The sequence below is a fragment of the Cnephaeus nilssonii genome (genome assembly GCF_951640355.1).
Source record: "Cnephaeus nilssonii genome assembly, chromosome: 3".
Classification (NCBI taxonomy): Eukaryota; Metazoa; Chordata; class Mammalia; order Chiroptera; family Vespertilionidae; genus Cnephaeus; species Cnephaeus nilssonii.
Window position 1 is genome coordinate 108,928,963 of NC_137074.1, and position 27,019 is coordinate 108,955,981.

Below are 27,019 nucleotides of genomic sequence, written 5' to 3' on the forward strand. Positions count from 1 at the left end.
ATGGGTATTATTTTTAATGTATAATATTGGATCATGGAAATGTGAGATTAACAAAAGTAACCATGGCATGTGTTACATATGACTAGTCTTCTTTTACTGTTCTCCTAACCTAAAACATGAATGTGGCCTATGAAAACTTTTAGCCAACTTTGGTTGCATATATGTTTATTTAATTATTGATCATCTTATAAATTAACTGAAAGAAAAAACATAAATTTTAATCTTTTAGCCTGATGAGGTCCACAACAGTTGGTTTCTGACTAACTAATGAAAACTTAGGTTACTGTTATTCTACAAAAATCCAGGAAGTCAAATCAGTAACTCAAACAAATGGTTTGCTTTATTCAAGAGCCAAGTAAACCCATTCCGAATTATTCAACCATTGCTGAATTTCTTGAGCATACATAATTAAGAGATAACTATAATTGGAATGTTCATAAGAGTTTTACTAGTTTACAGAATTTTATGCTTGAAATTAAAATGAACCCTGGCCGGTGTAGCTAAGTGGTTAGAGCATGGGCTTGTGCACCAAAGGGTCGCAGGTTCAATTCCTGGTCAAGGGCATATACCTGGGTTTCAGGTTTGATCTCTGGCCCCTATTGAGGAGCATCCAATCGGTGTGTATCTCTCACATTGATACTTCTCTCTCTCTCTCTTTTTCTTTTTCCCCCCTCACTCCCTCCCTTCTTCTCTTTCTAAAAAATTCAATAGAAAAAATATCCTTGGATGAGGATTAACAACAACAAAAAATTAAAATGAGATTAGGGACATGAGTTCTTCCTAGGAACACCAGATTTTAGTAAAGAATATAGAGGAATCAATTGATTTTTTTTAAATTTACCATTTAAGACAATACAGGAGGAGGCATTAATAAAGTGGTAGCAAGACGAGAGGTCTTAGGAAGGTCGGGTCTGGTTTATGTTAGTGTGTGAGTCCAAGATAAAAGAGTCAGGTAACAGAGTTTTTGCTTCATGTATTAATTGAAATTAACAGGCATATAGGGGGTTGGGATATAAAGTGGAGAGATAAGAAATGTAGTGACTGGATAGGAGTGGGGAAATATAGGATGGGTTCAAGGCACTGGAAGGCAGAAGTACTGAGTACAATGTTTATTATTATTATTTATTTTTCAATAGAAATAAACAAATACAAAATTTCAGTTAGATTGTCATGGAACTACAACTATGACAACCCCTAAGGGTGGGTTATCTGGCTAAAAACAGGTCTTAAAGTATGGCACAAAGGGTCAGGCCTTTTCAGATTTACCATCCCTGCTGGGCAGAACACATCCACAGGACCTGGGATTTCCAGAGGTGTTTGCACAAGTGGACCTGATAGCTAATGTTTCTCTCTCATGTTGGACCACGCTTGGAGCCCAGCCCTGAGCTGTCCACCACCTGGCTGACCCACAACTTTCGAAGTCCTACTCAGAAACATAGCAATAGGGAATGGATCAAGACCAAAGGGTTGAAATGGTCAGATTCTGATACACTAGATGAATAGAGGAATATCTTATGTGCATATAGACTTTCAGAGTATCTTGTTTTAACAGTCATATTTGACCTATAAAATTACAGCTGATGTATTAATATCAGGTCTTCTTTTTCAGAACTTTTAAAATCATGGACAAACAAAGTAAGTAGATTATGTATTTACTTTTCTCTTATAATGTTAAATCTGCTGTTAATACATTATTTATCAGATGTTTTATTCAGTTTCTAAAATAATATAATTTGCTTTGTGTTGTTTATTCTTCAGAATCCAAAGTCTAGTTCAGTGTTTTGATATACAGTATCTACAAATATTCACTACCAATAATTTTTTCTTTAAAAATAAAAATGCCTTAAACTTAAGAAATTTTAGGCCTACTGGAAAATATGTTGTATAATTTATACTATATTTCATCCAGACCAGTTTTCCCTTTTGTGTGTGTATTCATTTTCATAAAGATTATTCAAGTCATATTAATTAACAAAATAAATGTAATATGTCAGTTCATTGTGATAAAATCCTCACATAAATCCCTAATATGTGTTTCATAACATACGCATGTGAATAGTTTTAAATAAATACCAATTATTATATTCTGGCTTTTTTTTTTTTCTTTCAAGAAAATTCTAAATAAGTTAGGTATTGACCAAGCATGTAATAAGACATTGTCTGATTAAAAACCTAAAGCAATATGTGGGGAGGGGGGATATTTTTTAAAAAGTCCTGTGTTCTTAAAGGATTTATATTCTCTCTTTAACTTTGTATAGGTAGCCAAAGATGTTTATCTCTTACCACAGTGTCAGCCTTGCTACATGTATATATTTATTAGGACCAGAAACTTTGGCTCTTCTTCAGGAAGTTTCATGATTTTTCTCTTAATGTTTGCTATGTTAATTTAATCTTATTTACAAAACGCAAAGCTTTTTAAATGTAAGTTATATAAAGCTTTGCGTTTTGTAAATAAGATTAAATACATATGTACATTTCACTTGTTTGATGTAAATTTTAGGATGCTTCAGATAACTTTAAAAGATTATTTTGGCCATAGTCACAATCACCTTTTAACTCTTCAGTTTCACATATATAAATTGTATGTATGTGTATGCATCAATAGAAGTGAAATGTACATATATGTATAAATATACATATATAAATTAAAATGAAATACCTTTATAACAATGTGATACTCCTATGACTTTATGTCATTTTAGGTTGCATTTCACAAATTAATTTGTAATTCATATGCTCTTTGCTCTACTTGACCACTTGCCCATTCATATATTTCTGTTTGTATGAATTTCTACTAATTCTGTTACCAGGATCATTGCTCTGGTACCAAAATCCCAGACATAATAAGGTCCTAATTTCTTGATTCTGTGATGTCATGGACATATGTATATTTTCACTATTGTGATGAGCAATGGTACTTGCTCAGAGGTGCCAAAGTGTGACATATCATTTAAGGGTAGGTCTTTAAGTCAGATTTGCAATTTGTTTCTTCCAGATCCATCGAGTCTGATCCTGTTGTCTCTAACTCACGCTGAGAGTGGGGACTCTGGGCAAAGCCTTGAGAGCTAGAGAACTAAGCAAAGCCACTCATGTGACGCTAAAAAACAGAAGAGAATAGTTGGGGAAAAATGGCTTGCAGTAATTCAGAAATCTGTGACAATTTGGTGTGTCTGTCCAGGGGAAAGCCCTGATGGAAGTTGCTCTGTTGCCTGAATTTACAGTCTCCCTGGACTCCATTCTGCTGAACTTATTAGGAAGCAATTGAATGGAGAAAGTGGGCCCACAGTCCAGACTTTCTGCTGAAACCACATATTGAGTGATCTTAAAAGGTTCATGAAAGAGAAGCATACAGGAGAGGTGTCAGATTGAATGTTAGGACAACATTTTCTTCTGTATTGATGCCATGTCCCCATGATTCAAAAAGAAACTTTGAATTTACTGTTAGTAAGTCATATGAAAGAGAGGAGGACATAATAAAAGTAGAGAGTCCACAGACTGTATGTTCCATGAAGACAGTACCAGTGTAGCCCCAGAGCCTAACTCGGGGTGAGACAGGAGATACTTATTATCCGGCTGGGATGGCCACTAAATGAATAACTGGAGAAACATAAATATGAAGAACTATGATGTTGAACTATTTGTACATATATTAGGATTTGTTAAGGCACATTGTATATCATTTGATTAGCAAATAATAACATTTAACCTGTTAGTTTATTGTAATTAACTCAGTTTTGATTTTCATAAGTCAAAATCAGTCAAATATTAGAATTCACTTTGGTCAACCTTATTAGGGAAGTCCCAGAGTAAGCATGAAAAGGATATTTAAATACATATATAGTCTGGCCACCGGCATGGCTCAGTGGTTGACATTGACCTATGAACCAGGAGGTCAGGATTCAATTCCCGGTGGGGGCCTATGCCCAGGTTGCAGGCTTGATCCCCAGTGTGTGGTGTGCAGGAGGCAGTCAATCAGTGATTCTCTCTTATCATTGACTAGAGGCCCAGTGCTGGGATCCCTTGGCCTGGCCTGTGGGTATCGGGCCAAAACTGGCTCTCCGACATCCCCTGAGGGGTCCCAGATTGGGAGAGGGTGCAGGCCAGGCCGAGGGACCCCACTGGTGCACGAATCTAGTATGCATATAAGATCTTTGGTTAATCTCTTCCTGTCCTCCTCCTTACCCCTTCCCTCTGAGATTCATCAGTCTGTTCCATGTTTCCATGCCTGTGGTTTCCACTCCTGCATTGAGCGTCTGCCTCCTGGTGGTCAGTGCGCATCATAGCTACTGGCCAATTGGCCAGTTGGCTGGTTGCTTAGGCTTTTATATATATATATAGATGTTTCTATCTCTCTCTCCCTCTCCTTTCCTCTCTAAAATCAATAAAAATATATTTAAATAAATATATATGCATTATTTTAAATATGAAAAAATTCCATGATTATAGACATCTTTAAAATCATCTATAATTCTTTCATTACCATTGTCACATCCCCCTAGTTTTATTTATCTCTTCACACTCTATATGTGGTTTTAAAACCATCTCTTTTCTAATACCAACAAAATCAAACTATGGAAGTCAACACTCATCCAGCATAGTTGAAAACTAGAAATTCAACCCCTGTGAATTTAGCTATTTAATTTTATCCAAAAGGGAATATGTTTACCCTGGCTGGTGTGTCTCAGTTGGTTGGACATCGTCCTGTGCACCAAAAACATTGCCAGTTTGATTTTTGGTCGGGGCACATGCCTGGGTTGCAGGTTCGATCCTGGTTGTGGGGAGGGAGAGACATGCATGCAGGATGTTTCACTCTCAAATCGATGTTGCTCTCCTTCTCCCATTCTTTCTCTCTAAAAATCAGTTAAAAACATTTTTAAAGGAGATTTGTTTGACACAGGATTCTGTAGCAAAATAATTCTGATAACAGGCACAACTTGTGTTTAGTGAAGAATTCACTCTATTTCAATATAGCACAAAATCATGCAAATGAAGTTATCTATCCACAAACATTATATTTTATTTTTTAATGTGTATTTTGTTAAAGCTTAACTCTCCTTGAATTACAGATTCACAAATGAATGCTCCTCACCCAGGAACAAATTTCCCAGCTGGGTATCATCCTCAATATCCTCCAGCAGCATTCCAAGGTAAAGCATTTGTTTAAAGAATAAAATGAAAATAAAGCAATCATTAATATTCCCCAAAGGGTGTGTGTGCATCTGTCCATCTGTCTGTGTATTTATTATAGGATTGCATTTTGTTGAAGGTGCAGTAATGAAATTGGCAGAGTAGTTCTTGATTTGTTTTGGTTGACTATATGTTATCATCAATAGCAATAAAGTAATTTTTATTGATTGTATTGATTCTCCATCTCTTCAGAAAATTGTGATCATGAAATCAATCAGTTAGAAGATTTGATCCTGGGTGTTTTTGAATCATGTGGAGCTGAGGTTAAATGTGTTCAGAGAGAGTCACAGAGAAGACATGACTGTTTAAAAGGAAGTGCAAGCTATAGAAATGCAGTTACCTGAGCATATTCTCATCTTTATCTGGTAACAAGTAAAAGCTTTCCTTTTATATACATGCTGGATCATGCCTTACATGTAGAGGGTCTTAGGAACAGACTACACAGTGGATTAAACTCCAGGGAAATTGTTAAGCCAGAAAATTACATGGACAGTACTGGAAGGAATGACGTGCCTATACCTCTATACCAGGTTTCTCAAAAGCGGCACTGTAATATTTGGGGATGGATAATTTTTTTTCATTAGGGTGCTATTTTGGGCATTTTAGGATATTTAGCAGCATTTCTGGCCTCTGTCCACCAGATGTCAGTGCCACCCTCCCTTCTAGCTGTCACAGCCAAAAACATCTTCAGAACTTGCCCAATATACCTTGAAGAGACAAAATTGTCCCCAGTTCTCTCTATCCTAATATATAAAAAGCCAGGAGCCGTCACGACCTAAATGACGAGACTGACGACCAAACAGCAGGCTGCGTGGGGCGACCAGGCCGGCAGGGGTGTTAGTGAGGGACGACCAAATGACTGAACAGCAGGCTGTGTGGGGCGACCAGGCCGGCAGGGGTGTTAGTGAGGGACAACCAAACAACTGAACAGCAGGCTGCGTGGGGCGACCAGGCCAGCAGGGGGAGCAGTTGGGGATGACCAGGCCAGCAGAGGGGGAAGTGAGGGGCGACCAGGCTGACAGGAGGGCATTTGAGGGCAACCAGGCCGGCAGGGGGTGCAGTTGGGGGCGACCAGGCTGGCGGAGGGGCACTTGGGGGCGAACAGGCCAGCATGGGGGCAGTCAGGGGTGACCAGGCCACCAGAGGGGGGCAGTTGGGGGTGACCAGGCCAGTGGGGAGCGGCAATTGGGGGTGACCAGGCCAGTGGGGGGGCTGTTGGGGGTGACCAGGCCCACAGGTAGAGGCGGTTAGGGGTGATCAGGCTGGCAAGGGGGGGCAATTAGGGGTGATCAGGCAGGCAGGTGAGCAGTTAAGAGCCAGCAGTCCCAGATTGTGAGAGGGATCCCAGATTGGAGAGAGTGCAGGCTGGGCTGAGGGAACCCCCCCCCCCGCCCCCCACTGCACAAACTTCATGCACTGGGCCTCTAGTGTGTGTAGAGGATAGAAGATATGATTTTTTAGAATTCCAAAATCCCAGTTTTACAGATTGCTTTGATCCTAGAAATCCTGGCTCCTAAAGCCTTTATGTTGGACCTTCTACTCAATGTTCTCTCTCTTTTCCATGAAGGCATTCCAGAATATTTGTGCAAATGACTAGATCATTGCTAATTTTCTTTCACTTTCTTAGGTATTAAGCATATTTTCATCTGGGCATTTAGTGTTGAACGGTAAAAGTAAGGCCTGGGCCAACTCTATTCTGCCCAAAACTCTCAAAATATAAATGTATATGAAAACACAGATATTTCATTGAAAATTTGATGAAAGATAAAAACATGAACTTGAAGCTTCATAGAAACAGGATTCCTAAGCTGAAATTTGTTTGTAGATACTGGGATAAACTCAAAGACTTGATGTTTCCATTTTTTGGTACAGTTACAAATTATGTCACTTGTTCATATTGCAGGACCTCCAGGACATACTGGCTACCCAGGCTTGCAAGCTGCCTATCCTGGGATGCTGGCAGGCTATCCTGTACCCCAGGCTGACTATTCAGTCCCACCACCTGGATATTCAGGTGCTGGTCCAGTGGGCTCTCCTGTACAACACCAGCCAGTGTATAATCAGCCAGGGGGACCAGCAGGGGTACCATGGATGCCAGCACCAGCACCTCCATCAGACTGTCCACCAGGGTTGGAATATTTAAGTCAGGTAATTTCAAGTACCTAAAACAGTCATTCAAATAAAACTGTGCTTCCAGTTTACTTATTAACAAATGACTAATTAGCAAGTGTCTAAAATGGTAAAACAACATTTTTTACTAACAAATTATTCTAATTCTTCTAGGTCAGGTTTACTTTTATTTTTATTTTTTAAAATATATTTTTATTGATTTCAGAGAGGAAGGGAGAGAGAGAGAGAGATAGAAACATCAATGATGAGATAGATTCATTGATCAGCTGCCTCCTGCACGACCCACAATGGGGATGGAGCCCCCAATCCGAGCATGTGCCCTGACCAAGAATTGAACAGTGACCTCCTGGTTCATCAGTCAACACTCAACCACTGAGCCATACAGGCCAGGCAGATCAGGCTTACTTTTAAAGCAAACTACAGAAACCGGTTTGGCTCAGTGGATAGAGCGTCGGCCTGCGAACTGAAAGGTCCCAGGTTCGATTCCGGTCAAGGGAATGTACCTTGGTTGCGGACACATCCCCAGTGGAGCGTGTGCAGGAGGCAGCTGATCCATGTTTCTAACTCTCTAGTCCTCTCCCTTCCTCTCTGTAAAGCAAACTACATATAGTTTAGGAAATTGTATTTTCTATGATCTTGAATATAATCTGTGATACTAGCCAACAGAAAACATTTATTAAGCACCATTTTCCAGGATTTGTTCCTAAGTATAATATAAGTATTAACTCATTTGATTCTTTTAAAAGCTCTATGATATTTAGGTGTTATAATTATCACTATTTATCGCTGAACCACTGAGCCACACTGGCAGGGCCATTCAATAGATATTTTTAATTAAAAATGTATTAACTTTAGCTCTGACCAGTGTGGCTCAGTTGGTTGGACATTGTCCCATGCACTGAGAGGTTGCTGACTTTCAATTCCCAGTCAGGGCACATGCCCGGGTTGTGGGCACAATCCCCAGGGGGAGTGCAGGATGCAGCTAATTGATGTTTCTTTTTTTTTCTTTTCTTTTTTTAAATATATTTTATTGATTTTTTTACAGAGAGGAAGGGAGAGGGATAGAAAGTTAGAAACATCGATGAGAGAAAAACATCAATCAGCTGCCTCCTGCACACCTTCTACTGGGGATGTGCCTGCAACCAAGGTCAATGCCCTTGACCGGAATCGAACCTGGGACCCTTGAGTCCACAGGACGACGCTCTATCCACTGAGCCAAACCGGTTAGGGCTAATTGATGTTTCTTTTTCTCTCCCTTCCTTTCTCTCTAAAAATCTATAAACTATTCTTTAAAAAAATAAAAAATATAAATTATATATTAATTTCTGATATATCTAGAAGTAATATAAGTTACTAAATATTGATAATATTGGTAAGTATTGTTAATTGATTATATGTATCCTTTAAAATATAAAAACAGTGATGTTAATTTGGTTGGCTTAAAAATGTGATATATAATTTATAGTTTAACTTTCTGTTTTTATTATAATAGATAGATCAGATACTGATTCATCAGCAAGTTGAGCTTCTAGAAGGTATGTATTGATTGTGTTGGTTATATTTCTAGAAAGAGAAGACACTTGTGCAAATAAAGGCATATCAACAACCACAAATATAACACTTTCACAAATGTGGAATGATTAAAACTGGTTATTTACAAATGTCTCTCATCCTGATAAATTGTTTCTTGAACTTAGGAATCAAGTGGTAAAATACTATTACTCTGGGCATCTATCCTCATTATATAGACCCTAATTTAGAAGGAAACCAACCAAAATTTACTTTTGCTTCCTCTTCTCTCTAGAAAGCACTTCAGTGATTTATCACTTTACCTGACCTCTCTCACTCTGGCTTTTCCTCCCCTAATAGGTGATAACCTTGAGATTGGCACACAGCCACGTGCATTAGTGCACTTAACCTTAATGCATTTCCAAAGTGAATACATTTTTTTGAATCTGGATGGGTATGTTGTAGAAAATTACAATCTTGCCAACAGTTTCTCTTGGGAGCTCATATGAATCCTGTAAAACCTTTTTGCCATGGGCTGAGGATTATCACTTAGAATGTTGAAGGATGCTGATCAGCAGGCCTAGAGATCTGACTTCCTAAAACAGCATTCCTCCTCATGTGAGTGGGTCTGACTCCAACAGATGTCTCTCTGGGTCCAGTGCTCCTCACGTATAGTATGAACATAGGAAGTCACCAGATGTTTCAAAACTCCTGCCAGGACGATTCATGAACCATAGTGTCTTTTTTCTAGATATAGACTTTAATGAAAACTCTTCACTCTCTTCAAAGTTTCTTACCACTAGTAGAAATCCTATATAATAAAAGAGTAATATGCAAATTGACCATCACTCCAACACACAAGATGGCCACCCCCATGTGGTCAAAGATGGCTGCCCCCAGGTGGACACAAGATGGCCGGCAGAGGAGGGCAGTTGGGAGGGACCAAGCCTGCAGGGGAGGGCAGTTGGGGATGACCAGGCCTGCAGGGGTGGGCAATTGGGGATGACCAGGCCTGCAGGGGAGAGCAGTTGGGGATGACCAGGCCTGCAGGGGAGGACAGTTGCGGGGGGACCCAGGCCTGCAGGGGAGGAGAGTTGGGGGGGACGAAGCCTGCAGGGGAGGACAGTTGGGAGCGACCAGGCCTACAGAGGAGGGCAGTTGGGGGGGACCAGGCCTGCAGGGGCGGGCAGTTGGGGGGAACCAGGACAGCAGGGGAGAGCAGTCAGGGGTGACCGGGCCAGTAGGAGAGGGCAGTAAAGGATGACTGGGCCTGCAGGGGAGGGCAGTTGGGGTGTACCAGGGCTGCAGGGGAGGGGAGTTGGGGGGTCAGGCCTGCAAGGGAGGACAGTTAGGGGCGACCAGGCCTGCAGGAGAGGGCAGTTAGGGGCAACCAGTCTGGCAAGGGAGGGCAGTTAGGGGCAACCAGGCAGGCAGGCACGTGAGCGATTAGGAGCCAATGGTCCAGTATTGTGAGAGGGATGTCCGGCAGTTGGACATCCCCCAAGGGCTCCAGGATTGGAGAGGGTGCAGGCTGGGCTGAGGGGATTAAGTGCCCTAATTCCTCTAGTAAAATATAAAGTTCCAAATTTAGTAATTATTAACTCTTCAATTTTTAAAAGGGATGTCATTTATTTTGCTTTTTATTTCAAATTGAAAGTCTGTATTTTAACTATGAATAGTATAGATGAACATTACTGTTTATTTTTAGTATCTGAGACTATGGCAGCCACATTTCCCAATTCAAAACTTAATCAACAATAAAGGCATAGCCATAGATTTTGTTTTGTTTTCATTTTCTAAGTAAATAGAAGGAAATTTATAGATTGTGTAAGCCCATTTTATAGATAAGCAGACTAAAGATTTTGAGATTAAGCTACCTTAGAAGATAGGGCCTGCATGAGTTAGAGGAAAGACACTTGAGGGAGGTCACGGTGCTAGACTGCACAGGATGTCTCCATCTGAATGAAAGTCCATCCATACACATATTAGAGAGTAATTTTGTCTCCATATATTTATTTTAATCACTTGTTATTTGGATGGCTTGCAACAACCTATGACCCAAATTAATGATGGCTCTGGACAAGTGGGACCAAGAATTGCTCCTTCCAGGCTATAAGCAAGGAGAGGTTTCCAGTGTATGGTTCAGCTGTTGAAGACTTCACTAAGATACCAGGCAGGTGTCAGTATTTAGCATATCTATTTTTCTCCTGTGAAAAGATTAGCCCCTGTAAGCTACAGAGTTCACTTAGGATGCCAGTGGTCTAGATATCCTGTGAGTTGCAGCCTGGTTGCCAAGCACCTTTTCCCTTGTCTAATACCACCTCCCACCTCTGAACAACTGCTGCATTAAACAAGGGTGCCCTGGGCCCAGTGTGATGTTCTGATCCACCTTCTACTTTCACGTGTGCATTCAGAGTAAACTCCTTCATTACCTTCCCTCACACAGTGCAAAAGTAAGCTACTTCCTGCCTTGTATTATTATAGTTTATTAACATACTGTGACATGGTATAAAGCAAAACTATAACCCAATTTATTTTATATCCTAGTTTACAGAGCATAAACTTAGTAATGATCCTTTATTGCCTCCCTAATCGAATATCTGAAAGCTGTATCAAGCAAGTGGACATGTTCTGCATACCCCAGCATGATTGTGACCATCTGCAGCACTGCCCATCCCTTTCCCCTGGCCCCAGGGTTTTGTGCCCTTATCCTCCCAGACCTTTTTCCCAGATTTCTCCAGGCTAGTCACCCCCCAGCCCCCACTTTTATGATGCCATCTTGGCTTCTACTGCACATGCACGCAATGAAAGGAATTTCCCCTCCCAGTTTTCTCCTTCCCTTGGTTAATCCAGCAGAATGGTGCCAGTTACCCGCCCCCACTCCTCAATGTGGCTATAAAATTATGCTGGTTACCTCCCAGGCTGACTGTGAAACTGCTGTTTTCCCACTCAATCAGGCGTAACTATGTCTGGCTCCCTTCTCTTTTCATTAATAACTACCTGCCTATTGTAACAATAAGATCTCTGTGTCTGAAAAAAGTTTGATTTATTAAAACTGGTGATACTTGGTAGCATAAGTTCTAAGTGCATTTTATGATGCTACTAAAAATAATTCTAGAAATTATTAAATAATTTTAAAAAATAAAAGTACTACATAGTAAATAGGTAATATGCAAATTGACCGTCACTCCAACACACAAGATGGCCACCCGCATGTGGACACAAGATGGCCAGCAGGGGAGGGCAGTTGTGGGCAATCAGGCCAGCAGGGGAGGGGAGTTGGGGGGGACCCAGGCCTGCAGGAGAGGACAGTTGGGGTAACCAGGCCTGCAGGGGAAGACAGTTGTGGGGAACCAGGCCTGCAAGTGAGGGCATTTGGGGGGAACCAGGCCTGCAAGAGAGGGCAGTTGGGGGCAACCAGGCCGGCAGGGGAGGGCAGTTAGGGGCAACCAGGCTGGCAAGGGAGGGCATTTGGGGGGAACCAGGCCTGCAGGGGAGGACAGTTAGGGGTGGCCAGTCTGGCAGGGGAGGGCAGTTAGTAGTGACCAGGCCAGCAGGGGAGGGCAGTTAGGGGCAATCAAGCCGGCATGGGAGCAGTTAGGTGTCGATAAGGCTGGCAGGGGAGTGGTTTAGGGCTGATCAAGCTGGCAGGCAGAAGCAGTTAGGGGCAATCAGGCAAGCAGGCAGGCGAGCGGTTGGAAGCCAGCAGTCCTGGATTGTGAGAGGGGTCCCAGATTGGAGAGGGTGCAGGTTGGGATGAGGGACACCCCCCCACACACACACACACATGCACACACCCCGTGCACGAATTTCATGCACCGGGCCTCTAGTAGTTTATAAAACTCTCCTTGTGTCTAAGACTTGCCAAGTCAATTTGGCAAAGATAAACCTAATATTTTTTAGCATCTGTACAGTTTTGATAACAATTTATATTATTCTGCAAGAAGGTTCATGTAAACTTGAGTCTTGCATTGTGAACCACTTTCTCCAAATAAAATTTCCCTACAGAGCTATGTACAAAAGCACCAGAAAGTGGACAGAATCCGCTTGCAAGTTGGTATGATGCAGAGTTATGGCTAGACGCCATCTGAGACAATAATCAGCCCTCTAGGGTGTGTGAGCAAAGAGGGAGTGAATATAAAGAGGCAGAGTACCCAAACAGACCTACCTAGTACTCTCATAAGTAGAAAATCATTCTACTAATCAATTCTAACATGTGAAGGAGAATAGAGAGCTGGACAGGGAAAAAGCAGAGACCACTGAGGCCAGGCTGTATTGTCACATTTTCAAGAGCTTAGGACTTAAGGAAAGAGTGGAGTTACACAGCTATGACCCTCCAACACACAGTGGCCTACATAAGAGTGAATTTGCTATACTTAAGTTCATGAATGCTGATGAAGCACATAGGTAACTTCTCTTTCTATATAGAGGAATGAGGAAAAAGAGTTGCCTTTTTTCACTGAAAGAAATGTGGACACAGTATGTTAACATACTATAATAATACAATGCAGAAAGTAGTAAGCACTAAGAGAAAATAGTGAGGGTTTATAGTCTTAAGGAAATATAGAAAAAAGGACCTTACGTTTCCGGGGTGATAAGGGAAGACTTCACAGAGAAAGTTGGACCAGAGATGGGCCTTAAAGGTTAGGTAGAATTTGGTTGCTCAGGAGCTGGAAAGACATTCTAAGGTAAGCAAATAGTATGAGCTCTTAAGTCTCCCTTTATGACACAATTATATGGAATTAGGAGAATATGGAGTTTCTTTTCCATGTCTCACACAGGACTCTTAATTTTGTATACTTTCATACCCTCTCCTAGTTCTCTTCCTTTGTTGTTTTTCCTTTGTTGGAATCATCTCCAAACACCTTTCCTTTGCTTTCTCCCAATGTAACATGAAGTATCATCTAAAAATTGTATAACTAGATATTATAGTATCTTAGGATAGATTCAATATTCTTTTATCATAATGGTCATAATTACTCCCTTTTATGTTTTTAGTCTTAATAGGTTTTGAAACAAATAACAAATACGAAATTAAGAACATCCTTGGACAGAGGATTTACTTTGCTGTGGAAGATACTGATTGCTGTACCCGAAATTGCTGTGGGGCTAATAGGCCTTTTACCATGAGGATTCTTGATCTTATGGGCCGAGAGGTCATAACTCTGCAGAGACCACTAAGATGTACCAGCTGTTGTTGCCCCTGCTGCCTTCAGGAGGTCAGCGAACATTTACCCAGATAATATGTAAAGTAGTTCAACAAGAATTATCACCCTTTCATTGAACCTGTATAATCAAATGAGATTTTCTAAAAATTGGTCCATGAACTATTGTTTTATGCTTGAGAGTAATTGGGAGAGGAAGGATGCCAGGTGAAAAATAGTGAGCAGTTAGCCCCCTGGCTCTGAGAAGTTTATCTCATGGGAATGAGCCTCTGCTCAGAGTCAGACTTTGGGGAGAGTTGAGAAGATAAGGCCCTTATTTTAAATGACCGTGAGAGGTCTGGCTAAAGCTATAGGAGGGCACCACAGAGACCATCCTACATAATAATAGACAGATATGCAAATTGACTGTACCTTCGCTATGCCCGCGATTGGCCAGGAGGCGCGGGGGGGGCGGGACTAGGGGTGGCCGGGGTGGCCGATTGGGCTGGCGGGACGCTGAGCTCGCGTCGCTAGCTGTGGCTCGGAGCTCAGCGTCTGCGCCATGGCTGTGCTGCGGCACAGAAGGGGCCTCTGGGGCAGCGAGCTCACGTCCCACTGCGGACCATCAAAAGCGTGGGAGCTGGGTGCCTGTCCACTCAGGCACCAGGCCTTTCCGAAGCCTTCACCACGCCAGAGGCTTCTGAAAGGCCTGGTGCACCAGCGGACAGGCACCCAGCTCCCCCGTGATCGAAAGCAAAAGCGTGGGAGCTGGGTGCCTGTCCACTCAGGCACCAGGCCTTTCAGAAGCCTCCACCGCGCTGGAGGCTTCTGAAAGGCCTGGTGCACCAGCGATCAAAAGCAAAAGCGTGGGAGCTGGGTGCCTGTCTGCTCAGGCACCAGGCCTTTCAGAAGCCTTCGCCACTCCGGAGGCTTCTGAAAGGCCTGGTGCACCAGCGGACAGGCACCCAGCTCCCCCGTGATCGAAAGCGAAAGCGTGTAGGGGACCCTACACGTGCATGATTCAATCATGCACTGGGCCTCTAGTCTTAGAATACAATTCCAGGAGCAAGTGTACAGAAGAATGAGGAGAAGAGCAGATATGTCCATCTCACAATTTTGGCCAACCTATTATGGAAGAAACCTAGGAGATACCACCTTTGAGAAATCTCAACTCCTATGTTCTTAAGTTCCCCATTTAAAAAAATTAATATATTTGAGCACCTGTAGTAGGTATATGCTAGGTGTGGGTATCTTTAGCTCATAAAGACCAGGTGTCTATTTCATATTACTTGTCAGCTCACTGGTACAGAACATGGATCTCAGGGGAGGCACCAGGGAACAGAGCATACAGGAAAGTTGGCCTTTGTCTGTATCCCCACTGGCCTGAGACCAGCCCTGCCTGGTCAGTAATTCTAGACAAGTAGCTATGAGACCAGGTCACAGAACGAGGCATAGGCACAAAGATATTTGAAGTCTAAGACTGTTTTTATTTTCAAAAGGTAACTGATGTTATTCCTACTGAATTATGTTGTGTTTTGTCATTTAGGTTAGGTATAACAGTATCCATAGGAATATCTGAGAAAAAACTGAGAGTTTGGTGGAATATGCTCTGAATGTAAAGAGCACATTGACAGACATTATACTATTGAACTTAGAAAATAGTTTAGGACGATGTCACTTACACATGAGCATCCTGAGGAACTCCCTAGGTCAAGCATGTCAAAGTCAAAGGCTAACATGGGCCAGATAAACAAGGTTTAAGTTTATGTGTGCTGCAAAAAAACAAAAGCCTCAATTTTCATAGAAACTTAGGTTTATTTCAATAGAGACATGCTGAATACAAAGGGCTGAAATAAATGAGTAATTGTTAACATAAAATAATAGAACATTTTAATACAAATTAATTTTTTTGAGCATTAATTTACCAGACACTGAATAACTGCACAAATTAATAAGCGTAACACAAATAAATCGATTTATCTTGTTCTCCAAAAAGCAAAATATTTCCCATTGCGCACCCAAAAAGTCAGTACAAGACTAATCACGTGGCAATCAGCTGCTAAAATATTCGCTGCTAGAATCAGTGGAGAGAAATGGTGTGCCTGTGTATAAGGCGCATAAGGGAAATGAATGCAACACGATTATAGTAATCAGTCATTAGCGAATGTTGTAGTTCATTATTAATAATTATGTGTAACTGGATATTGTAAAAAGTTATGAAATTTTTATTAAAACTTTTCTTACTGTTATATTGGCTGGGCTGCAAAAATATTCATCGTGGACCACATGTAGCCCACGGGCCGCAAGTTTGACATGCTCACCCTAGGTCACCCCGCTAATAGCAGAGCCAAGATTCCAGGCCCCAGTTCCTTTCCATTATAGAGCCATTGCCACTCAGATTTGAAAATTGCACCAGCAATCAAGATTCTATTCATCCATCTAAACCACTGTTTTTATAGAAGTTTGAGAAAAGAGTTCCTTAATAATTTCAACATCCTATATAATAAAAGCCCAGCAACCGGAATGACCAGAGACCAGGGTGATCAGGCAGGCAGGTGAGTGGCTAGGGACAATCAGGCAGGCAGGCAGGCGAGCGGTTAGGGGCGATCAGGCAGGCAGGAAAGCAGTTAGGGATGATCAGGCAGGCAGGCAAGTGATTAGGGGCGATCAGGCAGGCAGGTGAGCAGTTAGGAGCCAGTGGTCCCGGATTGTGAGAGGGATGTCCAACTGCCAGTTTAGGCACAATCCATGGGATCAGACATCCCCTGAAAGGTCCTGGATTGCAAGAGGGCAGGCTGCACTGAGGGACCCCCTTCTCCCCCCTCCCCCATGCACGAATTTCATGCACCGGGCCTCTAGTGTTTCATAAGTATAGAAATTTTTTAATGTATAGGTCTGGAGAGCAGTGCTTAAGAGTGGAGTCTATGCATGCAGCCTGTCTGAGTGTGTGACTCATCTTGTCTACTTTGCAGCTAGGGAATCTGATAAAGTTAGTTAACTCTCTGTTCTTCAGTTACTTCCTCCATAAATAGGAATAATAGTACCAACTTGTTGTAAATCAAGTGGTGTTTAGAACAGTGTCTGACACTTAGAATGTATTCAGTAAATAAGAGTCATTATTAGACATTATTATTATTATAATTTAAATATGTTCTTTTGCTTTTGTAGATAGAAATTTATGCTCCTCCTGGTGTACCATTGGGTTATGTTATTCAGAATTGGCACCCATGCCTGCCAAAGTTAACCATTCAAAATGAGAGGAGAGAGGATGTACTCAAAATTATTGGTCCATGTCTTGTGTGCGGCTGTTGTGCAGATGTTGATTTTGAGGTAAGGGTTGTAATCATGTTTATAGGTTTTTCTTTCCTAATATAATAATAATATAAGTTGTGAGGATGTTACAAATATATTAAATAAATATGTGTATCCTAATATCTCAAGAGGGAAACACTGCTCATATATTTAACTTTGTTCAGAAAGGAAGTTATTAATCTCCTTGAGCTTCAGTATTGATTATGCTAAATGGAAAAAAAAAAAAGCAGAGCCTTGCACTCAAATAAATATAAGCAAGACAACTAATATTTAAACGTGGTTTTGTATGAAGGTCCTATACATTATCCATTTTTAATATAAAGTTAACCTTTTCATCTATGTCTGACTGCCAAAGCCTCTGATCCTTCCTTAGTCTGAAACACAGCCTGCCAATGCTCTTGGCCCTCTTCAGAAGATCTGACATGTTTGAGTTCCTACAAAAAGTCCAATTATGCAAAGAGAGCTTTCAGAAAGATAGTGTAAGATGAGCTACCCAATTATAAATCTCTGGGGTCTCTCCTTTACCTTTGTATTAAATTTCATTGTTAGAGCCCAGTTGGCATGGCTCAGTGGTAAAGGATTGACCTATGAACCAGGAGGTCATGGTTTGATTTCCAGTCAGGGCACATGCTCAGGTTGCGGGCTCGATCCCCAATCTGGGGGGTGCAGGAGGCAGCCAATCAATGATTCTCTCTCATCATTGATGTTTCTATCTTTCTCTCCCTCTCCCTTCCTCTGTGAAATCAATAAAAATGTATTTTGGAAAAAAATATGATTGTTAGAAACCACAATATATCTTTGTACTTACTACATGGAGCAATTTCATCACAGCTGTTTTCCAACAGATGGCCTAGCCTTAATAATTCATGTTATTTAGTTGCAAATATTAAAAATCAGGAGGTTTTATAACTTAATCTTGATTTTCTTGTTCTATTGGAAAAGAAGAAAATGTGGCAAATTGGGCCCACATTTCAATAAAAGGGTCAAAAAACAGGCTGAACCTAAGTGGTGCTGCCCATTGTGACTAATATGTGGGAACTCTGCCAGTCTCCCATGACTTCCTGAGGTTTTCCACCAGCCAGCTTCTTTCTGTCATATTATCTGCCTGGTTACATGATACTGAATTCCTGTGTTAGACCCTAGTCATATAAAGATGAATCCTTTAAAAGGGATATAGATTGTTGGGTAGAATTTATGCTATGTATGTGCAAAGACTTTAAGATTTATGTATAATGATAGTTCTTTAAGTAGGGGTTATCATTCCTATGAAAGATCCAGAGGAGTAAAAAGGTAATTGTTCTTTCAGGGAGTATTAACAGAAGTTTGGCTAACATATATTTTATTTGTTTAAAAATAAGTGAAAATACTAGTGAAGCAAGTCAGACTTGATTGTGAAACTCTGATATTAATGCTAAGTAATTAGCAACTCTTCTCAACGGATGCTTTAGAGCATCTATTATAGGTAATAAATTAACTCTACTCCTGTGCATCTAGAATGGTGCTATTAAGTAACATCTTTGAGTGAATTGAGAAAATAGCACCTTGAAACATGTCTGAAAGCTAGCTGATGGTAAGTTTGAATGCAGAAATTATCAATATGAGGAACCATTATGGAATATGAATTCTATTTGGATGTGAATTGATTGGCATGGCAACTTGGTATATGTAAAAAACAGCAAGAACAGAAGTTATTCCATAGGAAGAAATCAAGAGACATTTAATAAATGTACTAAGTGAAACTGATTCATGGATTTGATGTCAGTTGAAGATGAAAGAAAATTGGGAGATTATTCTGATGTCTGAAGATAAGAAGCTGATTGAATAATAATGCCATTGGCCACATTAAGAATCTTGGAGGAGAACTAGTTGATTTATGAAAAGCTAATAATTTGCATTTGAGTTGTATTGGATTTTAGGTATGTAGAGGGAAAAGTTGAGAGGTTTTCAACACACAGATGATAGTTGAAGCCATGAGTACATAATGCTCTAGGAACTAATCCACCAAGAACAAACTTCATATAATTGGACAATCTGCAATTGATCATATAAGAAGTATTTAAATAAACATTAGATAAAACAAGAAGCATAAGGAGAAGAATGAAACTAATACTAAAGGACAGGAATATTTGAAAACAACACAGTAGAATGAAGAAGAGTCATTGATAAAACCTCATTGGAAAGGACTTAGATACAGATGAAGATAAAATTACTGAAATGAAAATCTATGTTAGGAAAATAAAGGAGGAACATTTAAATTTAAAGGGATAAAAATATTTGAAGGGATAGGAAGCTAGAATAAACTACTCCTGCATACATGCTAAAGAAGAGTACAGAGAGGGGACAGAGAATGTGCTGAAATAATATTGAAATAGATAAATGGCTAAGAATCTCTAGAATACCTTTATCTATTATCCTATACTAGAGGCCCAGTGCATGAATTCATGCACCAGTGGGGTCCCTTGGTCTGGATTGTGGGATCAGGCCAAAACCGGCTCTCCGACATCCCCTGAGGGGTCCCCGATTGCGAGAGAGTGCAGGCCAGGCCGAGAGACCCCACCGGTGCATGATCACGGCCAGGGAGAGACACGGGAGGTTGGCCAGCCGGGGAGGGACCATGGGAGGGCTCCAGGGCATGTCCGGCCCATCTTACTCAGTCCCGATTGGCCAGACCCCAGCAGCAAGCTGACCTACCAGTCGGAGCATCTTCCCCCTGGTGGTCAGTACACATCATAGTGACTGGTTGAGCGGCCTTAGCATATCATTAGCATATTATGCTTTGATTGGTTGGATGGCTGGATGACCGGACCCTTAGCATATTATGCTTTTATTATATAGGATAATAAAGAGGTAATATGCAAATTGTCCATCACTCCCTCACAAGATGGCTGCCTATGGCCAGGCGGGCAGGGGGGTTAGTGAGGGACGACCAAACGACTGAACAAGCAGGCTGTGTGGGGCGACCAGGCTAGCAGGGGGGAAAGTTAGGGGTGACCAGGCTGGCAGAGGGGGGCAGTTGGGGGCGACCAGGCTGACAGTGGGGGCCGTAAGAGGCAACCAGGCCGGCGGGGGGGCAGTTAGGGGCGACCAGGGCAGCAAGGGGGACAGTTGGGGGCAACCAGGCTGGCAGGGAGGGGACAGTTGGGGGCAACCTGGCCAGTAGTGGGGGGCAGTTAGAGGTGACCAGGCCAGCAGGGGGGGCAGTTAGGGGCAATCAGGCTGGCACACAGAGGTAGTGAGAGGCAATCAGGCTAGCAAGGGGGACAGTTAGGGGCAACTAGGCAGGCAGGCAGGTAAGCGATTAGGAGCCAGTGGTCTAGGATTGTGAGAGAGATGTCCGACTGCCGGTTTAGGCCCGATCCCAGGGATCGGGCCTAAACCGGCAGTCAGACATCCCCTTAGGGATCCCAGATTGGAGAGGGTGCAGGCTGGGCTGAGGGGACCCCCCCCCCCGACCTGTGCATAAATTTTGTGCACCGGGCCTCTAGTTTCTTTAATAATTAACATTTAAATTTAATAGTAATATCAGTTTATTTTTTCAGAAGTTAAAATCATTTCATTATATAGATTTTCTGCTTTTTAAGTATCTAGAATTTAGCTAAAAATTACTTAGTCCTGTTGATTTTTCAGCTATAGATCATTTTTCACATTCTGAACTATAGGAATAAAAAATAAAATACTAATATCTGTTAAATCTAGTGCAGCATTATTGTGGCTCATAAGTTATCCTCTGTATTGTTCATTTTCAAAATTAAAAATAAATTTTTAAAAAATAAAATAAGATTACTTTACAAGCTACAAATACTTAGATTACAGCTATTAGCGATAAAACACTAAAGAGTGCACAAGATTTATTTAGTCTGTTTTCCCAGAACAGTGTTATATAACATAAAACCCCTAAAGATCAGTGGCTTAAAACAACAGGCATTTGCTCTCATGCTATGCGTCTACAGGTCAATTGTGTCTCCGTGGATACACATAGGCTCAGCTAGATGGCACTGATTTAGGCTTGAAGTTGGCCTCAGGCCTGTTCCAAGTATGCTCATTCTAGAGCTTTAGCAAGAACTACATGATTTTCTGGTGGCTGATCACTGGAGAGCAAGAGCCAGGCCAAACCGCTTAGCCATGTTTAAGGTCTCTGCTCGCTGTCATATACACTAACATTCCATTGGTCAAATAAGTCACATGGCCAAACCTAAGTTCAGAGAATACTGGGCCTACAGTGGGAGGGGTGGATGAATATTGATGAACAGCAACCCATGCTATCACAGTTTTCATATTAAAAGCATATTTCAGGTTTGTTAAGAACTTAAGCACCCACACTGGAACAAAATGAGTCAACTGTTTTTAGTTTCCCCACATTTTTTAGCAGCTCCAACTTGAGCTGTGGCTTCAAAGGATGTTGCTGGCACATGTGCTACCTTGTGTACATTTGAAAAGAACATATCTCTTCCTGGGTTGACACAACCCTACTTGTACACACCATGGTGAGTGTGGCTACCATCAACTGCCATATGCCCACTTGGTGAGGTACAACTGTCCAACTCTTTATAGTGGTCCTGGAGTTTCCTCAGGCATAATTGTAAAATAAAAAAAAATTTACTTCAGAGCTTTTTTTTCATATACCTTTCCTATTTTATTGTTCCCTCACTCTCCTGTTGTCCAGTCTTACCCCAACCCTAGACCTGTGGCATCCCTATAAGTTACTTATTAGATACTTTCCTTCACTCAAAACTGCCAGTCCTCTTTCCCAGGCCCTTAGCACTTCCTGTTTGTCTACTGACAATGAGTGGTAATGTCCCCCGCATCACTTGTAATCACTTAGCCTATGTAAACTCTGTGCTTGTCTTAAAGCAGATGTCACATGGGGTTTAGTTTGCTACCTTTCTTGTGGCTTCTAGAAATTTCATCAAAGAAATATTTAATGTTTGCATCTTTTCCTGCTTAAATTTTGTTTTAAATCACTTCAAATAATTTAGTACTGTGTTTTAAATCACTTCAAATAATTTAGTACTTAATATACAATAATAAAATGTTAAATATTTCAGTAAAACTACTTTCTTTTTAAAAATATTTTTATTGATTTGAGAGAGAAAGGGAGAGGCAGAGAGATTGAAACATCAATGATGAGAGAGAATCATTGATCGACTGCCGTCTGCACACCCCCTACTGCAACCCAGCATGTGCCCTGACCAGGAATCGAACCATGACCTCCAGGTTCATAGGTCAATGCTCAACACCGAGCCAAGCTGGCCGGGCAGTAAAACTACTTTGATATAAGTTTTCTGTAGCAAAGAAACAATTTTTTCATGTATTTATAAATACAGGAATTTATATGCATCCAATGAGCAATATACTGTTCATAGTTACGTATTGCACGTAAGCTTAATAACACATTTGTTTCATTTTATTACAAATTTGAAAGTCGTTTTATTATTAGTTTTCTAGAATTGTTTAAGACCATCATTTTTTTTTTTTAGATTAAATCTCTTGATGAAGAAAATGTGATTGGCAAGATTTCCAAGCAATGGACTGGTTTTGTGAGAGAGGCATTTACAGACGCTGATAACTTTGGGATCCAGTTCCCTTTAGACCTTGATGTGAAAATGAAAGCTGTGATGCTTGGTGCATGTTTCCTCATTGTAAGTCTATTCTTGCTAATCTTGGGTATTTCTTTAATATCACTCTGAAAGATTCAGTAAAGTGTACCTTTTTAAATGACTTGCTTAAATTTATAGATTTTATTCAAAGGGGGTGCCATTTAATCCTAGCTCTGAAATTCCATTTTCTCCTGATGGTCTGGATTCACAGGTGACTAATTTCTCAGGAAATTCTACAGTTTCACATGGCAATAGAAAGACTGTGTGTTATAGAGAGGCTCTGGTCTTTGGGGCTTCTATTTAAAAATCAAAATAGGTACACTCAGATATGGACTAAGGTGGAGTAGAACCCAGTGAAATGGGGAGATTTTGTCCTGATTCATTATTAAATTAAATGTTCTACTACTTGAGTGCAAACTACAATAAAAGTGCATCCAATCCAGCCACCAGATGGAACTGCCAGTTGACACTCACAGGATAGAGCAGCGATTCTACACTTGTCTTCCATTAAGTCATTTAGGGAGATTTCAAAAACCCCAAGTACCAAATCATACCCCCATTCAATTAAATCAGAAGCTCACAATCGAAAGTTTGTTGTTTAGCTCTCCAAGTGATTCAATATGCAGCCAAAATCAAGGACACCTGGGAGAGAGCAACAGTTCTCAATCTTAGCTGCACAGTAGAAACACCTGGGTAGCTTTTTAAACTGCCTGTATCAAGACTGCACCCAAATAGTCAATCAAAATCTCTGGAAATTGGACCAAGCCTTCAAGCTGTTTACATCCCTTCCAGGTGATTCCAATCTGCAAGCAAGGTTTGGAACATCTAAATGCATATCTTAAATGTTTATTTGGGGATGCACTCAGAAAAAAATAAAATATGAGAGAATATACAGCAAAAGGATCCATTTCCTTCAACAAATAAATGTCAGGAAAATAAAAAGATAATAAAATGAGAAAGACTTTAAAGACAACAACTTAATGCAATTTGTAGACTCTGTATACTGCATTGAACAAACCAGTATAAAAAGACATTTACAGGCATTCATAGAAATTTCAACATTGACTGGCTATTGATAATGACTTATTGATTTTTTTAAGATCTGATAATTATGTAATGGTATAGGGAAGATAAGGCAGTCTAGGATGTTTGGATAGATGGGACATGGGGTTGGGGGTGGTAGTGGGATTGTTAATAAATGACTATGAGATAGATTGGGCTTCTACTAAATGACTTTTAAGGACTGTGCAACTTCTAATAGACATTGGGAAGACATTGAAAATGGTTTAGTTAACTCATTATGTTTAAACTAGGTATAAATAAAATAGTTATAAATCCAAATTTTAGAAAGATAAATCCTGGTGACTGTGAGAAATGGATTGAAGAGAGGTATAATTGCGGTAGAGTAATTGCAAGTGATTGCAAATAAGGATTAACTTATTTCTGTTCATGGGATAAAGGAAAATGATAGATGTGAGAGATAAAATCCATAGGATTTGACTTTAAGTCATGGAGGAGAGAATCTAGTTAGGCATTGATGGAGTGAGGCCAGCTGGGAATACAGTGGACAAATTTGGAAGAGAAATCATAAAACTGGGCCAAACAATTCTAAGTGGTATTCTAACTCTAAGATGGCTTTCATTCCCCTGAAATAAATCTAAAAGTTGTACATGGTATTCCAGTCTTAAGAAAAGTTATATTATTAGAGAAAGAATATAAAAAGTTTAGGAAGAAAGATTCAAAAAGAGTCATTACAGGAGACCTGAGAAAAAGTGAAATTGAGAGAAATTATTAGAGAACTAATTAAATTCATACAGGTATTAGGTGATTAGAATTATAAGATTTAATTGCTATTAAAATGGGAAGCTGAAGCTATCAACTTTTCCCAGATCTACTTATAATAGTCAATTTTCTTGGTTAGCAGATGTGTTATTCTGTTTCATCATATTTCATATCCCTTGGCATTTATACATCGAAGAATTGACCTCAGTTTTATTACTGAAAACTCATTTCTGTATTTTGTTTTTATTTAGGACTTCATGTTTTTTGAAAGCACTGGAGGCCAAGAACAGAGAGCAGGAGTATGGTAGTGGATTAATAAAGATCTCCGAAAATGTGAAGTTTGTATATTGATTGGGACTATGTACAAGTAAAAAATTATTTTTCTTTATTGAAATTACTTATAAAATATGTGAATTATACTGTGATGCCTTAAGCTCCAGGTATATGATTTCCAATTTCAAATCATAGAGTTTATTTTCTGTATCACTTATAAATTTGCTTATACATTTGCTTTCATTTTATACATTTTGTATTTCATTGTATATTTCAGAGAAATAACATAGGGATTTTTACATTTAATCATTGATAAATTTGCTTTATTTTCAATTTTATAGCAAAATTAAAGTGATTTAACATAAAATTATATATTTTATTAAATTTAGTTACAATTACATATGTAACAACTAATGTTATTTTGCAAATATTGTATATTCAAAAAAGTTAAAAATGAACATAACTTCAATTTCCTTTACAATTATGTCCAAACTAGAGGCCCAGTGCATGAATTCATACATGGCGGGGTCCCTTGGCCTGGCCGGTGATCGAGGCCTATCAGGGGGCCAGCCGGCTAGGGGGAGGGGCCGTGGGAGGTTAGCTAGCTGGGGGGGCGGGGGACTGGGGGAGGTTAGCCGGCCAGCCCCCCGATCAGGGCCAATGGGAGGACTGGCATGCTGGGGAGAGGGACTGCGGAAGGGGGGCTGGCTAGCCAGGGGCGGAGGGGCCACGGGAGGTTGGCCCAACTGTGGGGAGGGGCCATGGGTTGGCTGTGGGAGTGTACTGACCACCAGGGGGCAGCTCCTGTGTTGAGCATCTGCCCCCTGGTGGTCAGTGCACATCAGAGTGACTTGTCGACCGGTCGTTCTGGTCATTTGGTCATAACAGTCGCTTAGGCTTTTATATATCCTATATAACAAAAGCTTAGGTGGCATCACGCCCTTGCGCAATGTCATCACAAGATGGCTGCCTGCACGTTGTGATAAGATGGCCACCACAAGATGGCCGGCAGGGGAGGGCAGTTGGGGGCGACCAGGCTGGCAGGGGAGGGCAGTTGTGAGCCATCAGGCCGGCAGGGGAGGGCAGTTGGGGGTGACCAGGCCAGCAGGGGAGGGCAGTTGGGGGCGATCAGGCTGGCAGGGGAGCAGTTAGGCGTCAATCAGGCTGTCAGGAGAGCAGTTAGGGGGCAATCAGGCTGGCAGGCAGAAACGGTTAGGAGCCAGCAGTCCCGGATTGTGAGAGGGATGTCCCAGATTGGAGAGGGTGCAGGCTGGGCTGAGGAACACCCCCACCCCCGTGCACAATTTCATGCACTGGGTGTCTATATAGATAATACTCAATATTCATATTATTAAGGAGAAATCAAAGATGTATTTGTTTTTATTCAGAAATTACACCACATTTAACTTTTATATAAGCTAATTGCTACAAGATTTTCATATTAATAAGATAAGAAATTACCATTTTTTAATGAATTTCAGTGAAAAAGACATTATTCTGTGCCAAAGAAGGACAAGGACACATTTAAAGACTCACTCACTCTAAAATTGTTGTAATTTTTGAAGTAATTATTTATACATGGAATGCTTAGTATCTAATTCTATTTTTCATAGAAAATGGTAGTTATGAGATCATTCAGGTATTAATTAAATAGGATGTATATATTCCATCAGAGTATGAACTTCAATAATGGGCTAGTAGGTTATTTATACCAACAATCATATAACTGAAATAAAAAATAGTTGATATATTTCTTTGCTTATTTTTGTTTTTAAACTGAGCAATCAATGTGTATGGTATTCTTAACATTACACATTTACCTTTCCCCTTCCTTTTCAAAAGTGCAAAAGCATTTTTGAAATGTGGTCATCAAATGATAATCCTATCTAATAATAGAGTAATATGCAAATTAGGCGTCACTCCACGACAAAATGGCGGCCCCATACCCACAAGATGGCGGCGCCCAGTCCCCTCGGCCCCGCTGCTGGAGTGTCTGGCCTGTCCCACCAGCAAACAGAGCACTGAGAGCAGGGCATGGCGGCTTCCTTAGTGCTGCGGCAGCGGGAAGCCGCCAGGCCCTGCACA

At 40.9% G+C, this 27,019-nt stretch overlaps 1 protein-coding gene across 1 annotated transcript in view; it reads left to right on the top strand.

The window, feature by feature from the left end:
* LOC307096814 (phospholipid scramblase 1-like) overlaps positions 1–25,332 on the top strand; it is a 38,972-nt gene extending 13,640 nt beyond the window's left edge. The window contains exons 2-9 of the mRNA XM_079766428.1: positions 1,610–1,635; positions 5,067–5,147; positions 7,091–7,335; positions 8,810–8,852; positions 13,825–14,045; positions 17,139–17,300; positions 22,760–22,921; positions 24,913–25,332. Coding sequence (XP_079622554.1) covers positions 1,623–1,635; positions 5,067–5,147; positions 7,091–7,335; positions 8,810–8,852; positions 13,825–14,045; positions 17,139–17,300; positions 22,760–22,921; positions 24,913–24,969 — 984 coding nt within the window. The 5' untranslated portion in view covers positions 1,610–1,622 and the 3' untranslated portion in view covers positions 24,970–25,332. The remainder of the gene's footprint in view (positions 1–1,609; positions 1,636–5,066; positions 5,148–7,090; positions 7,336–8,809; positions 8,853–13,824; positions 14,046–17,138; positions 17,301–22,759; positions 22,922–24,912) is intronic.
* The last annotated feature ends 1,687 nt before the right edge of the window (positions 25,333–27,019 follow it).